The 12,907-nt window shown below is 46.7% G+C and overlaps 1 protein-coding gene across 1 annotated transcript in view; it reads right to left on the reverse strand.

The window, feature by feature from the left end:
* The window catches only part of NAPG (NSF attachment protein gamma), a 172,446-nt gene that overhangs the window by 92,789 nt on the left and 66,750 nt on the right, over positions 1 to 12,907 (reverse strand). The window contains exon 7 of the mRNA XM_069216481.1: positions 10,093 to 10,159. Coding sequence (XP_069072582.1) covers positions 10,093 to 10,159 — 67 coding nt within the window. The remainder of the gene's footprint in view (positions 1 to 10,092; positions 10,160 to 12,907) is intronic.

The following is a 12,907-nucleotide window of genomic DNA, read 5'->3' on the forward strand; positions in this document are numbered from 1 at the left end:
GAACCGCTCCACTGGGCCCCGCCGTCTCAAGAACCGCTGAACTGGGCCCTTCAAGGCAAGGAGCGCTGAACTGGGCCCCGCCGTCTCAAGAACCGCTGAACTGGGCCCTTCAAGGCAAGAACCGCTGAACTGGGCCCCGCCATCTCAAGAACCGCTGAACTGGGCCCCGCCGTCTCCAGAACCGCTGAACTGGGCCCCGCCGTCTCCAGAACCGCTCCGCTGGGCCCCGCCGTCTCCAGAACCGCTGAACTGTGCCCCGCCGTCTCCAGAACCGCTCCGCTGGGCCCCGCCGTCTCCAGAACCGCTGAACTGGGCCCCGCCGTCTCAAGAACCGCTCCGCTGGGCCCCGCCGTCTCAAGAACCGCTGAACTGGGCCCTTCAAGGCAAGGAGCGCTGAACTGGGCCCCGCCGTCTCAAGAACCGCTGAACTGGGCCCGCCGTCTCAAGAACCGCTGAACTGGGCCCCGCCGTCTCAAGAACCGCTGAACTGGGCCCTTCAAGGCAAGAACCGCTGAACTGGGCCCCGCCGTCTCAAGAACCGCTCCGCTGGGCCCCGCCGTCTCAAGAACCGCTGAACTGGGCCCTTCAAGGCAAGGAGCGCTGAACTGGGCCCCGCCGTCTCAAGAACCGCTGAACTGGGCCCCGCCGTCTCAAGAACCGCTGAACTGGGCCCCGCCGTCTCAAGAACCGCTGAACTGGGCCCTTCAAGGCAAGAACCGCTGAACTGGGCCCCGCCGTCTCATGAACCGCTGAACTGGGCCCCGCTGTCTCAAGAACCGCTCCGCTGGGCCCCGCCGTCTCAAGAACTGCTGAACTGGGCCCTTCAAGGCAAGGAGCGCTGAACTGGGCCCCGCCGTCTCAAGAACCGCTGAACTGGGCCCTTCAAGGCAAGGAGCGCTGAACTGGGCCCCGCCGTCTCAAGAACCGCTGAACTGGGCCCTTCAAGGCAAGAACCGCTGGCCCTTTGGCAGACGTGGCAGGGCAGGATCTATCTCGGGCAGGGCTGCAGGATGTCCTCTGGCCAACTTGCCTCCTCCAGTGGCAGTGGGGTCTGTTATGGACTGTATGGACCGTGGCTTTGCACTCCCCAGGATGGCCCAGTGGGCAGGCCACCCACTGTATGGACTGTGGCTTTGCTCTCCCCAGGATGGCCCAGTGGGCAGGCCACCCACTGTATGGACTGTTTGGACTGTGGCTTTGCTCTCCCCAGGATGGCCCAGTGGGCAGGCCACCCACTGTATGGACTGTATGGACTGTGGCTTTGCTCTCCCCAGGATGGCCCAGTGGGCAGGCCACCCACTGTATGGACTGTATGGACTGTGGCTTTGCTCTCCCCAGGATGGCCCAGTGGGCAGGCCACCCACTGTATGGACTGTTTGGACTGTGGCTTTGCTCTCCCCAGGATGGCCCAGTGGGCAGGCCACCCACTGTATGGACTGTTTGGACTGTGGCTTTGCTCTCCCCAGGATGGCCCAGTGGGCAGGCCACCCACTGTATGGACTGTTTGGACTGTGGCTTTGCTCTCCCCAGGATGGCCCAGTGGGCAGGCCACCCACTGTATGGACTGTATGGACAGTGGCTTTGCACTCCCCAGGATGGCCCAGTGGGCAGGCCACCCACTGTATGGACTGTATGGACTGTGGCTTTGCACTCCCCAGGATGGCCCAGTGGGCAGGCCATGGACTGTTTGGACTGTGGCTTAGCACTCCCCAGGATGGCCCAGTGGTCATGGAGTCCCCTCGTGGATCTGGCGTCGTGTACTCAAGTGGCTGAGGTGCCCCCCCTTCCCTTCCCCCTGAGGTGCCTGTCCTATTTTCTTTCAGATGCCCCTGCAGTGTTCTCTCCGTGGAGTTCTTGTCGTGGGACTGGGCCTTGCCCCTTTGCACAGGACCCCTGTGATCCACGGACAGTGGTTGGACTACATTTAGTAGCTGTGTATATTTTGTACATAGTTTATTTATTTATTGGGATTACTGGTGTCCATATTTCAATATATCTGCCCGTTTATGATCTCTTATTTTGGTCTTTGCATTATTTCGGAGGGGGGTGGTTTGTGGGTTGTGACAGTGATCTGTGGGAATGCATTGATGTGTGTGTTGTAGTGGGTGTGGGTGGGTGGGTGTGTGCCGGTAATCTTTTCCCTCCCCTGTGTCGTAGGTGCAGTACTCACCGATGTCTTCCGCGCCGCCGGGCGTGCTCCTGGTATATGAGCAGGTATAGGAGTGCGGGGATGACCTGCAACTCTGGTTCCATACTGCCGGAATCTCGCGTGGAGTACGTAGAGGTGAGCGTTTTCCCGTTCGTAGTCTGTTTCCGCCGTGTTCTTATCGGCGGTGCTCCCGCCCCGGAAAAGGTGGCGGATTGGTGGGTCGTGATAGGGTGGGCGGTACATTGTCTGCCGCCTGGCTGTTGGCGGGGACCGCCGCGCTGTTTGTTTGTACCGCCGTGGCGGGCGGAGTGTTAATACGGCGGGCTGTGTTGGCGGTTCCCGCCAGGGTCAGAATTGCATATTTTAGACCGCCGGCCTATTGGCGGCTTGGCCGCCGCTTTATCACCGACCGCCAGGGTCAGAATGAGGACCAATATGTTTGTTGGTTACTGCTGGTTCTGATGTGGTTTTTCTTGCATCACAGTTACCTCTGATGAAGGTCAGTTCTGTTCGAAATGTATTGGGTTTATACCATCCACTTTGACTCATGAGGAATGGCGAACCTCTGTGTTGTAGAGAAAAACCTCAATTTGCATCTCTTTGAACTTGTTAAAGAAAATATTGAAGCATGAACAATTTTGGATTAAAAAAGAATAAACAGTTTAAACAAGCTTAAGATTGGTTGTTTTGCAGTAACCAACATCCGACAGCTGTGCATTTGGGTCTGAGGTACCTGACGAGGATCCAGCTTCTTGGTTCATGAAAGGAAAGAAATACTGTGTCAGGAAGCGTCCCATGTCAGAGCAGATCTTATTTTCGCAGTCACCAAATTGAATAATTTCCTGCTTGTTTTGAGAAAATGCAGGTTCTGTAAACTTAGAGATGCACAGAGCCAATGGCAAGATTCATCTCTGGTTTAATATGCACCTGGTGCACCAACAGAAGATACGCGCTTGCCTAGCGATTCTTCCACTGTAAACACTGCACTTGTTTGTCCAGCTTAATTCTACCTCCCCCTCCCACTTAAATGTTTTTCCACTGTAATTTGCACTACCTCACCTGGTCTCAACACCATATCCATGATGCCGACAAAAGTCAGCATTCTGGTTCTCCAGTGTGCACCTTAGCTGCACAGTACTTCCTGTTTGTTCAGCCCTCCGTTTTTAAAGCAGCTAATTCACACATACGCAGCTTCTTTTTTTTGTTTACTATTTCCTAACACTTTTTTAACTGCTCACCAAGCTACAACTTACAAAACAGTTAATCCCTCAAGTGAAACCTAATGCATTTACCAATGCTTGTTGAGTTTTGAGGGTGTTCAATGATAGTTCATATTAGGACTATGGCCTCACTCCAAAAAGCCTAATTATCAGATTCCCTACAATGACCAATTATTTAACAATACCTTCAGTCGTAGGTGACACAGTGGACTGAACAATCCTCTTTTGGTCCTGAAGAAGGATATTAACAAATGTGTTGCAATATCTGAAAGAGGTGTCAACCGTGTGAGAGTGTGAATTTTCTAATATGTTTATTAATGATTTTCATATCAAAATGTGTATTGAACTAACATGTCAAATGAGAAAACTTCTGAAATATTTGTTTTTCTGTTCTTGGCTAAGCGAAATTATATACAAACACTGGGGTTATTTTCCATGATTCAAAGCTTTCATAATAGGTGTTTTCAAAGCTTGTGTAAATGTATCCACAGGTACCCCTAGTGGGTTTCAGTGTTATGTCTTACAAGGTTGTGTATTAACTGAGCATTACATAAGTTGAAATGTCCTATTGTTTGGATATGTTACTAATATCTGGTCTTTCCTCGAGTATGGAAGTAGACGGATACAGTAAAAGTTTCTTCCTGAGAACAAGATATTCGTGAGGCAATGAGACAATAGAGTTACAGACGAGACGGAAGAAGTAAAGGTACACCGGGAGAAAATGTTATAGTTAGCATAGATTTTTAAAGTTAGCATAGATTTTTAAAGTTTAGTTCATCAATTTAGTTGTCGATTGGGTGAAATGAAACGACCCCATAGACTGACCAGTCAGGAGTTGATTAGATTTTAGAATAACAACCTGTGTAGAATGATTACAGTGTTTGTTAGGGAGTTTGTCATTCGTCATCCAATGCTATTCTTCTAGAGCAGACGAGGTTCGAGACTAGCTGTTAGGCCCAAATCTTCTGACGAGATAGCTAATGGTGTCCTCAAGCTGAAGCTGATCATTTGCTGTTACTACTATTGTGGTAATCTATGTTATTAAATGTGAATTGTGTCTCTCTTGCTTTCCGGGTACCAGCTGCAACTAATTATTTATTGCTGCACATTAATAGTTTTTTTTATATATCATAATCAAGGTAAGAGTTTTCTAAACTAATGTAATGCTAATTTGTGGTTAGTTAGGAAATTATCCTTGATATGCTTATGACTTGTCCTAAGATCATTTGTTGCTGAACTAATGTATTCTTTGCCATTATTACCAGTTTTTGTATTATTAATAAGTTTGTTTCTTTTGGAGATAATTTGTTTAATTGTATTAAGATATATACGTAGTTTTAACCAGCCGCTATTGATTTTATATGCTTATTATTTGTGATTGAGAGTTATTTTCGGGACACTAGCGTTGTTAATATAGGGAAATAAATGTGATTTTTAATTACTAAACTGGTGTAGTTATTGACTGAAACTTTATAATATTGATTCTTGTGGTTATTGATGGTCCTCACACCTCCCATTGGTGACATCCCCTTAAACCTATGTCGCTTCGATCCATCGTCCTCTAGCACTAAATCCACTATTCAGTATTGATAATAGCTAGGATTCTGTGGCGCATTAGCAACCGCTATTATCTATCTTTTTGTTATTTGTCTTGTATGCAGTGCATAATCAGCCACTACTATGGCACTGCGAAGCCAAGAAACATGATTTCTTTATCTAAATTTGTAATTACATTTTGCAACTGTATATGGCTCATGTGTCAATGCTGAAAGTAAGAAAAAATGAATCTGAGGGAGGCTCCCAGGAAGAACTAGTCTTGAGTTTCTGAAAATACAATCTGTTGATCTTCGAGATGGTGAGTTGGCCCAAGTGTATTAGAGCACTTTTCTTGAGCACCACATTACATTACATAAGGTCAGATACATTTTTGATCAGCATAGTAATATTAAATGATGTGTCTAGAATTGCAGGATATTAAGCCAAAGCTAGGGCTTGAACCTGGTTTCCCAATTCCAAAGTCGAAGAGGTATGATTTTCAGTTCTTATTTGTATTTGAAACTGATTTAACTAGTGTAAGAAACTGTGTTATTGGTTGACTGGAGTGTGAACTATGGTCAAGCAGCAACCACAATCCTTGTCCGGGCGAGGCACAAGCCAACCCTAATTTACCTGTGCTTAACCTTCTGTTAGCTTGACACACAGCAGTTAGGCTTAACTTCCAGGCAATATGTAAAGTATTTGTGTAACACTTCAAACAGTAATAAAGTGAGAACACCATACAAAAAAGATAAATTGAGTAATTTTTAATAAATAAAACAAGACCAGAACAACAAAAATCCAATTAGGAGAACCTGAGATATGCAAGTTAAGATAAAAGATTATAGTCTAAATAGTGACAAAAAGCATTAAGCACAAACTGTGGATATCTGGTCACTCCAGACTGGGACAAAGCCACAAATTCAGGCCCACCCCAATGGAGCACAGGCCAGCTACAGGAAACCAGTTAGGCCTGCTATACAAAGTAACACAAATCCTGGTTTGCGGAGTGTTGCGGGGGGGGGCTGCGCCAAAGATGCATCACACAGCCAAAGAAATAAGTTGGTTCTAAGATGCAGTTATGCTGTGATGAGAGGTCTTGCATTTTCGCAAAGGATCCTGCCATCAAGGGTTTGCAAAGCGAAGTCCGGCATCGAGGATGCGTTGTGTAGTCGAGCAATCTGTTGGTTTCGTGAAGGTGCGCGGCTGGGATGGGGTGTCCAGCGTCGTCATCAGGCTGCAGTCGATGACAGATGTGAGGGCCTGTGCAGAGGTTATGTTGCAAAGCGATGGTTCCAATGAGGTGGAGGGTTGAGATGCTGGTCTTTACGACAGGGAAAATCCATGCAGCGGGGACAATGTGCCAGTTCTGCTCAGGGTTGGGTTCCGCAGCAGAAGAGATGCTTCGATTCTTCTAGGTCCACAGAGGCTGGAAGAAAACCTTCAGCCCAATTCGAAGGGTCTAGGATTGAGGTGGCACCACTTGGCAGGTTAGACTCACAGATGGCAGGGGTCCAGGTGTTGGGGTTGAGGTTGAAGTTGAATTTAATGGAGCGTTCTGTCCTTAGGCTCAAGTCAGGAAGCAAGCCAACTAGCCCTAGGAGTCACTCTGGGGTCTTGGGTTCAACAGATGCAGGTCTAGTCCTTTTCACCCAGGAAAGAGGGCAGAGAGCAGCAGGTCAGCAAAGCCACACAGCAGTCCTTCAGAGCACCAGTCCAGCAGAGTGGCAGTCCTTTTAACAGCACATCAGTCCTTCTTCCTGGCAGAGTGTCCATAGGTCCAGAAGTTTACTCAAGAGTTGGTGTCTGGGGTCCAATATTTATACCCAGTTGTGCCTTGAAGTGTGAGAATCTTCCACAGCCTTGCCTTTGAAGTGAATGGGTTCCCTGCCTCCCATGTCCTGGTTCCAGACTAACCACAGGGTGTATGCAGTCCTTTGTGTGGCGACAGGGCAGTCTTAACTGTAAGTTGGGCTATGCCCAGCACTGCCCTCATGTCCTACCAGTGATGGCCAATCCAGGCACACTTAAGTTCTCTATTGTATGACTGCCCAGTGATGGTCAATCCAAGCACACCTAAGTTCCCTATAGTATGTAGGTGTCCAGAGGAATACACAAAGCCCAACTGTCAGCTACATCCAGCCATGTAACCCAGAGGCAAGCTGCAAGCACCACATGGCTTGGGCAAGAAAATGCCAACTTTCTAAAAGTGGCATTTGCAAAACTGTAAACTAAAAGTAGACTTCATCATAAGTTAGGATTTTTCCTTACAATTCCAAAGACACCAAACATGAATGGGCTACCTGTTTCCATTTGGAATTTACAGTTGTTAAATGTAACAAGGTAACTAACATTATCCTATGGGAGACGTAGGTGTAGCAGCATTGAAAGATAAATTTAGGAGATGTTCACTAACAGGATATGCATTATTCTTCTTCAAATCACCCCTGCCCAAGGATTACTTGCAGCAAAAATAAAGTCTGCAAGTGAATTGCACATCAGGAATAAAAGGGTTGTGACTGAAGACCGAGAAGGTATTCAGATAACTAAATAGGTTAAGCTTCTGCCACTGTGGTTAATTTGAAAGCAACACCACAGTATTTCTATAAACTCTGTATCACAATAAAAGTACCAAACCTCAGATACTGAATGTCACAGATTAGTACACTAGCGGGGTTACTCAGTCTTTCATTTCACCCAGAAGGATTATAAATAAGTAAATGAACTGGGATTGTAAAAAAAGTTACCTTCCTTGAATCCTAATTCTTAGTCATAGGATCTTTGATATTCACAAACTATGAATATCTCTGCCACTGTGAGGGATCCCAGAAAATGTTTCCCTATACCAATAAGTTAGGTTAGAAAACATCTGTTAATTAGCACCAAGATACTTTCAGGTGAACTTTCGCTTTACAATGTGCCATGCACATTTTTCAGGCCACCTACACAGACAAAACTCTGCTCTATTACTTGACCATAACACTCTGACCAAGCTATCCAAAAGAACACTTCCACAAGCAGTTGAACTCCACCTAATCTTGAAGCTTATACAGCAAGTGTTAGCTATAGTACAGTCTCCATTTGTAGTGATCTGATCCGCTGGTACCTCTGGAGCAGGGATGGTTGGTCATGAATTCAGCAAAGATTTCCAAGAATCAGACCAGCGTTACAAGCGAAACCCTTTTTCTAAGATATGCAATATTTGCTCATTTTTATAGAAAGTGATAATAGTAAGCCAGCTGTTTGATGCAATTTTGAGAAAGTGAAAATAAACGCAAAACAATGTAGCTGAAAAAAAAAAAAGATTAACCCAGAAGAGGTATGAACACCTGGCCTACTTACACACACATCTGGGAGTCAGAATTTATGTAATGGTCTTTATATCTGTATGTAATTATCTCGAGGTTGCTGCTTTACAAATTACATTTCTATGATCAGTGGATTTGTAAATAAAGCTGCAGCAGCTGTCTTTCGCCTAGCCACGTGAGCTCCAGGTCTACCCTCCAGTGACATATTTGCATTCTTGAAACATAGCAATATACCGGATACTATCCATTTTGATATAAATTATTTAGATCCAGGTATTTGTAGTGTCTTGAAGTCCTTGAATCCTTGCTCTAAATAATACCTAAACACTCATTTCACATCCAATGTGTGAAGTGACTTCAATGCTGGTGAACATGGATTAGGAAACAAAAATTGGTACAGCAATGGCTTTATTAATGTACGATACCACTTTCAGGTGAAAAGGAGAATGTGTTCTAAACACCGCCTTATTGTTATGAAAGGTAGTGTGAGCCATATTTCTACATTATACATATACTTTGTATAGTAACTTTTGCAGAGAGGGTACAAACAAAGGCTCATACTTCACGATTCCCTGTACTGTATGTTTCTTGATCTGAGCTTCCAAGCTATGTCAACTGGACGGATCACACAGGCAAGCACTCAAACTAGCCATGAGACAGGTATTGAACCGGCACACTAGATGAAGACAGCTGTAAACTGTAACTCTGCACCAAGTATATTGTGCTTCTAGTTAGCTAATGCAAAAAGAACAAGTGATGGACGGAATGCTGAACAGTGTCAAACATTCACCCTCAGTACCGAGATCCGGGCCTAAATCCATTGTTTTTTTGCTACCCATGCATTCCAGTTTGAACCCAGCCATATGCAGATCAGTCTTGACCCTGCTCCCCATGGGAACAGCCCAGCATGAACTCCCAAGTCAGGTTCTCCCTGGACTGGAAACAGGCATCCTGTGACCAGCTTCTACTTAGCTAAGCCACTTTCATGTTTCTGATTCTTAGCTTTCACATTAGACTTGACAAACGGAGCAAACCTCAAGGTTTAACCAATATCTATGGTGGTAAACAGACTCAGTCCTGGCAGAGAAGCAGGGGTGAGGAATTAATTCATGCATAACAACCTACACAAAATATAAAGCTGATTAACATTTTCAGAGAACCTCTAGGTAGTGAAAATATAGTTTAGAAAGGAAAACACTTGTTAGATGAATCCAAACTACTTTACATCAAAGTATTTCAGACCTGGAGCAGCAAACATTGCACATTTTCACAGGTAGACAATGGTTTTGTATAAGATCTTTGACGAAATTTAGTCAGAGAACATTTTTAATGGTTCTTATTCTAACTTATACCTGAGAATTTGTTTTTCAAGTTGAGCTAGACACAATTTATGCACTAAGATTTATTGCATAACAGATTATAGGTCAAGAAAGAAAATCTTTCACCAAAACGAGTTAAAGAGAACACACCTTAGATGACTTAAGAGAGTCTGAAGTAAAAAGTAACCATACAACATTGCAAAACAACTCTATACATCTCAATTTATTTAATGTATTTATTACCATACAGCTAAGCACCTTCATACCTATTATAACAATGGAAACATTTAAATTCCTCAATAAACAAGCTGAACTAAGAAACAATCTTTTGTGGGACATGCGGAAATCTTTTTATTTGAGCACTAATAAAACCGATGTTCTTTCCTGTGAAAACAACTTTTATAAATGTTTTAATTGCAACTAAAGTATTTGTTTTTTTACACTCCTGTCACTAATCAACCACTAATTTCTCAGAAATGTGTAGCAAGACATGGTACCTTGTGACTGTGCAACAGGATACATTGTAATGTAAAAGAAATACTAAAATGCTGCAAACTCACTTCAAACACGGATGCAGCCTGTTGATACAGCTGAACAGCCTTTTCCAAGCTCACATTTTCGATTAACCTGCAGAGTAATAAAAAGGCTACTGTTCACAGTGTCCAAACAGAAAAAAAAAAACATTGAATAATTAGAGGGGCATCCCACCCATCAGTGCTATATTACACTTGTAGAATAATTTTCATATATTTGAGCACAAACTTATTAAACTTGTAAATTCATACCGACTATCATAGCATTATATAAAAATGGTTACAAATCCAATTGACTCTTATAAAGTCCTACACTACAATCTATTGAATAACTTCATTATCAAATATCCAAAATTGATCATACTGTGAGGTTTGTCTAAAGATAGGAAACAAGATCTTGTCAGTTGGAAAATCCAAAGTCCTAAAATGATCTTAACAAATCCTCAGTTCTGCGCGTAGGAGCTCCCGTCATGCTCCGCGGCTAGCCACAGACACAAAGGGAAGGACGAGCGTCGGGAGTTGGACACATTATGGCCGCGCTGCATTTCCGATCGCGGATAGAAACTTGAAGCCGCTGAGTTCACCAAGGGGGTTCCCGCTGTGTGCCACGAAAGGATTGAAATGCTGCCTCTTCGCTGCATCGCTTTATTCGGAATTTGACTCAACAGCTGAAAAGTTCTACAGATGCCTGTCATGCTTTGAGAGAGGAGTTCCCCATAAAAAAGGGGAGGTGAGGCAGGGGAAATGGGACCGTAATAGACTTAGCCAGCGGGGGCAGTCTCGCTCTGTACCTGTTTTCAAAATTTGCATTTCGTCCAGACTATATTATTTTGGTCACTTTTCAGTGCTCTTTATGCCCAGTATACTATGATCTCTGAAAGTCACCTGCTAAAAGACATTGGTGGTCATTCTGACCCCGGCGGTAAAATGCACTTACCGCCGGTCAGAAGACCGCCATAACACCGCCGCGGCCGCGGAAACCCGCCACGGTCATTCTGACCCGCAGAAGGCAAACCTCCGAAAATCCGACAGCCACAACCGACCGCCAGACCAGCGGTCGGCGGAAAGGTGGAGGTGACAAAACCTCCACCGCCACGCCAACAGAAATACGCCCATGCCATTACGACCCACGAATCCACGCGGCGGTCATTCAAACGCGGTATTCCATTGGCGGGACACACCGCCGCGGTCAGAATACACACAAACGAACAAAACTCAGCCACATTGGACGATTTGAATCCCACACACCTGATACACATACACACACCACTCCCACACACACAATACAATATAAAACACCCACCCACATCACCCACAAACCCCTACGCAAAAAAATTCTGAAAGAAGGCCAGAGCGAGACACCAGCATCCACAAACTAACAGCCACAGCCACTCAACACCATCACCCACACACTATCCACACACAAAACAACACACACCACCACACTCAACACACTTAACTACACATACTCCACCCCACACATCATACACACCACCCCATGGCACCCCAAAGACAACCCCGCTTCACAGACGAAGAACTCAGGGTCATGGTGGAGGAAATCGTTCGGGTAGAGCCCCAGCTGTTCGGCACACAGATACAATACACCAGCATTGCCCGGAGGACGGAGCTATGGCAGAGGATTGTCGACAGGGTCAACGCTGTGGGACAGCACCCCAGAAATCGGGAAGACATCAGGAAGCGATGGAACGACCTACGGGGGAAGGTGCGTTCCATGGTATCCAGGCACAACATCGCCGTGCAGAAGACTGGCGGAGGACCCCCACCTCAACCCCCACAATTCACATCATGGGAGGAGGAAGTCTTGAACATCCTGCATCCTGACGGCCTCGCAGGAGTCGGCGGAGGAATGGATACTGGTAAGTTGAAGCTTCACTACTGCTTCCCCCCCACCTGCATGCCAAATCATACCCCAACCCTCACCCCCATCCTCGAACCCCACCCTCACCCCCACCCCCACCACCATCCTCACCCCCACCCCCAGCACACCTATTCCCCGCCAATGTCTCACCATCACAACCCACACATCCCAAAACCTAGGCCTGCATGCGTCCACTAAGCATGGACACCCATCACCAAAGCATGCCCAATGCATATACACATCCCCCCCACAAGCCACCCTCACCAAAGCCCCCACACACGAATGCCAGCACTTGGGGACACGAGAACCCATAGATACACCCATATGCCACACATTGAAACTATACCCATACCTCTATACCCCTGCAGGACCCGACCGTCAACACACCGCGGCGGAGGGGCCAGAATTCTCCACACCCCCCACCCAAGAGGCCGTCAGCGATGACAGCAGCTCTGTCGACCTGGACACCGATGACCAGCCCGGACCATCGGGGACCTCTGGACAGTCGGTTCCCCTCACACAGGCCCAGGCCACTACAGACCCAAACCCCTCTGGGAACACCAGCACAGCTCCCACCCAGCGGGCCCATGCCTCTGTCTCCAGGGCGCGTCAATCTGCGGTGTGTCTACCACTACAGGGCACCCAGGATAACCCACCACCCCAACAACAACAGGGACCTGGGGGCAGTGGTAGTGGGCACACCGGCCAGGGGGCAGAGGCCCAGGGAAACAGGGCAACTCGGAGGGCAGCTGTGCGACAGGGGGGGGACGGGCCCAGGGAACCCACTCTCCACGAGGTCCTCACCACCATCATGGGAGCATACAACCGCTCCCAGGAGACGATGGCGACGGTACTGGCCCGGTTCCAGGAGATCCAGGTACTGCAGGAGGAACACTATCGGGGGTACAGGGAGGACATCAGAGTCATCAACACCACCCTGGTTACCATGGTAGGGCTGCTGCA

Source organism: Pleurodeles waltl, chromosome 2_1 (assembly GCF_031143425.1).
Source record: "Pleurodeles waltl isolate 20211129_DDA chromosome 2_1, aPleWal1.hap1.20221129, whole genome shotgun sequence".
NCBI classification, from domain to species: Eukaryota; Metazoa; Chordata; class Amphibia; order Caudata; family Salamandridae; genus Pleurodeles; species Pleurodeles waltl.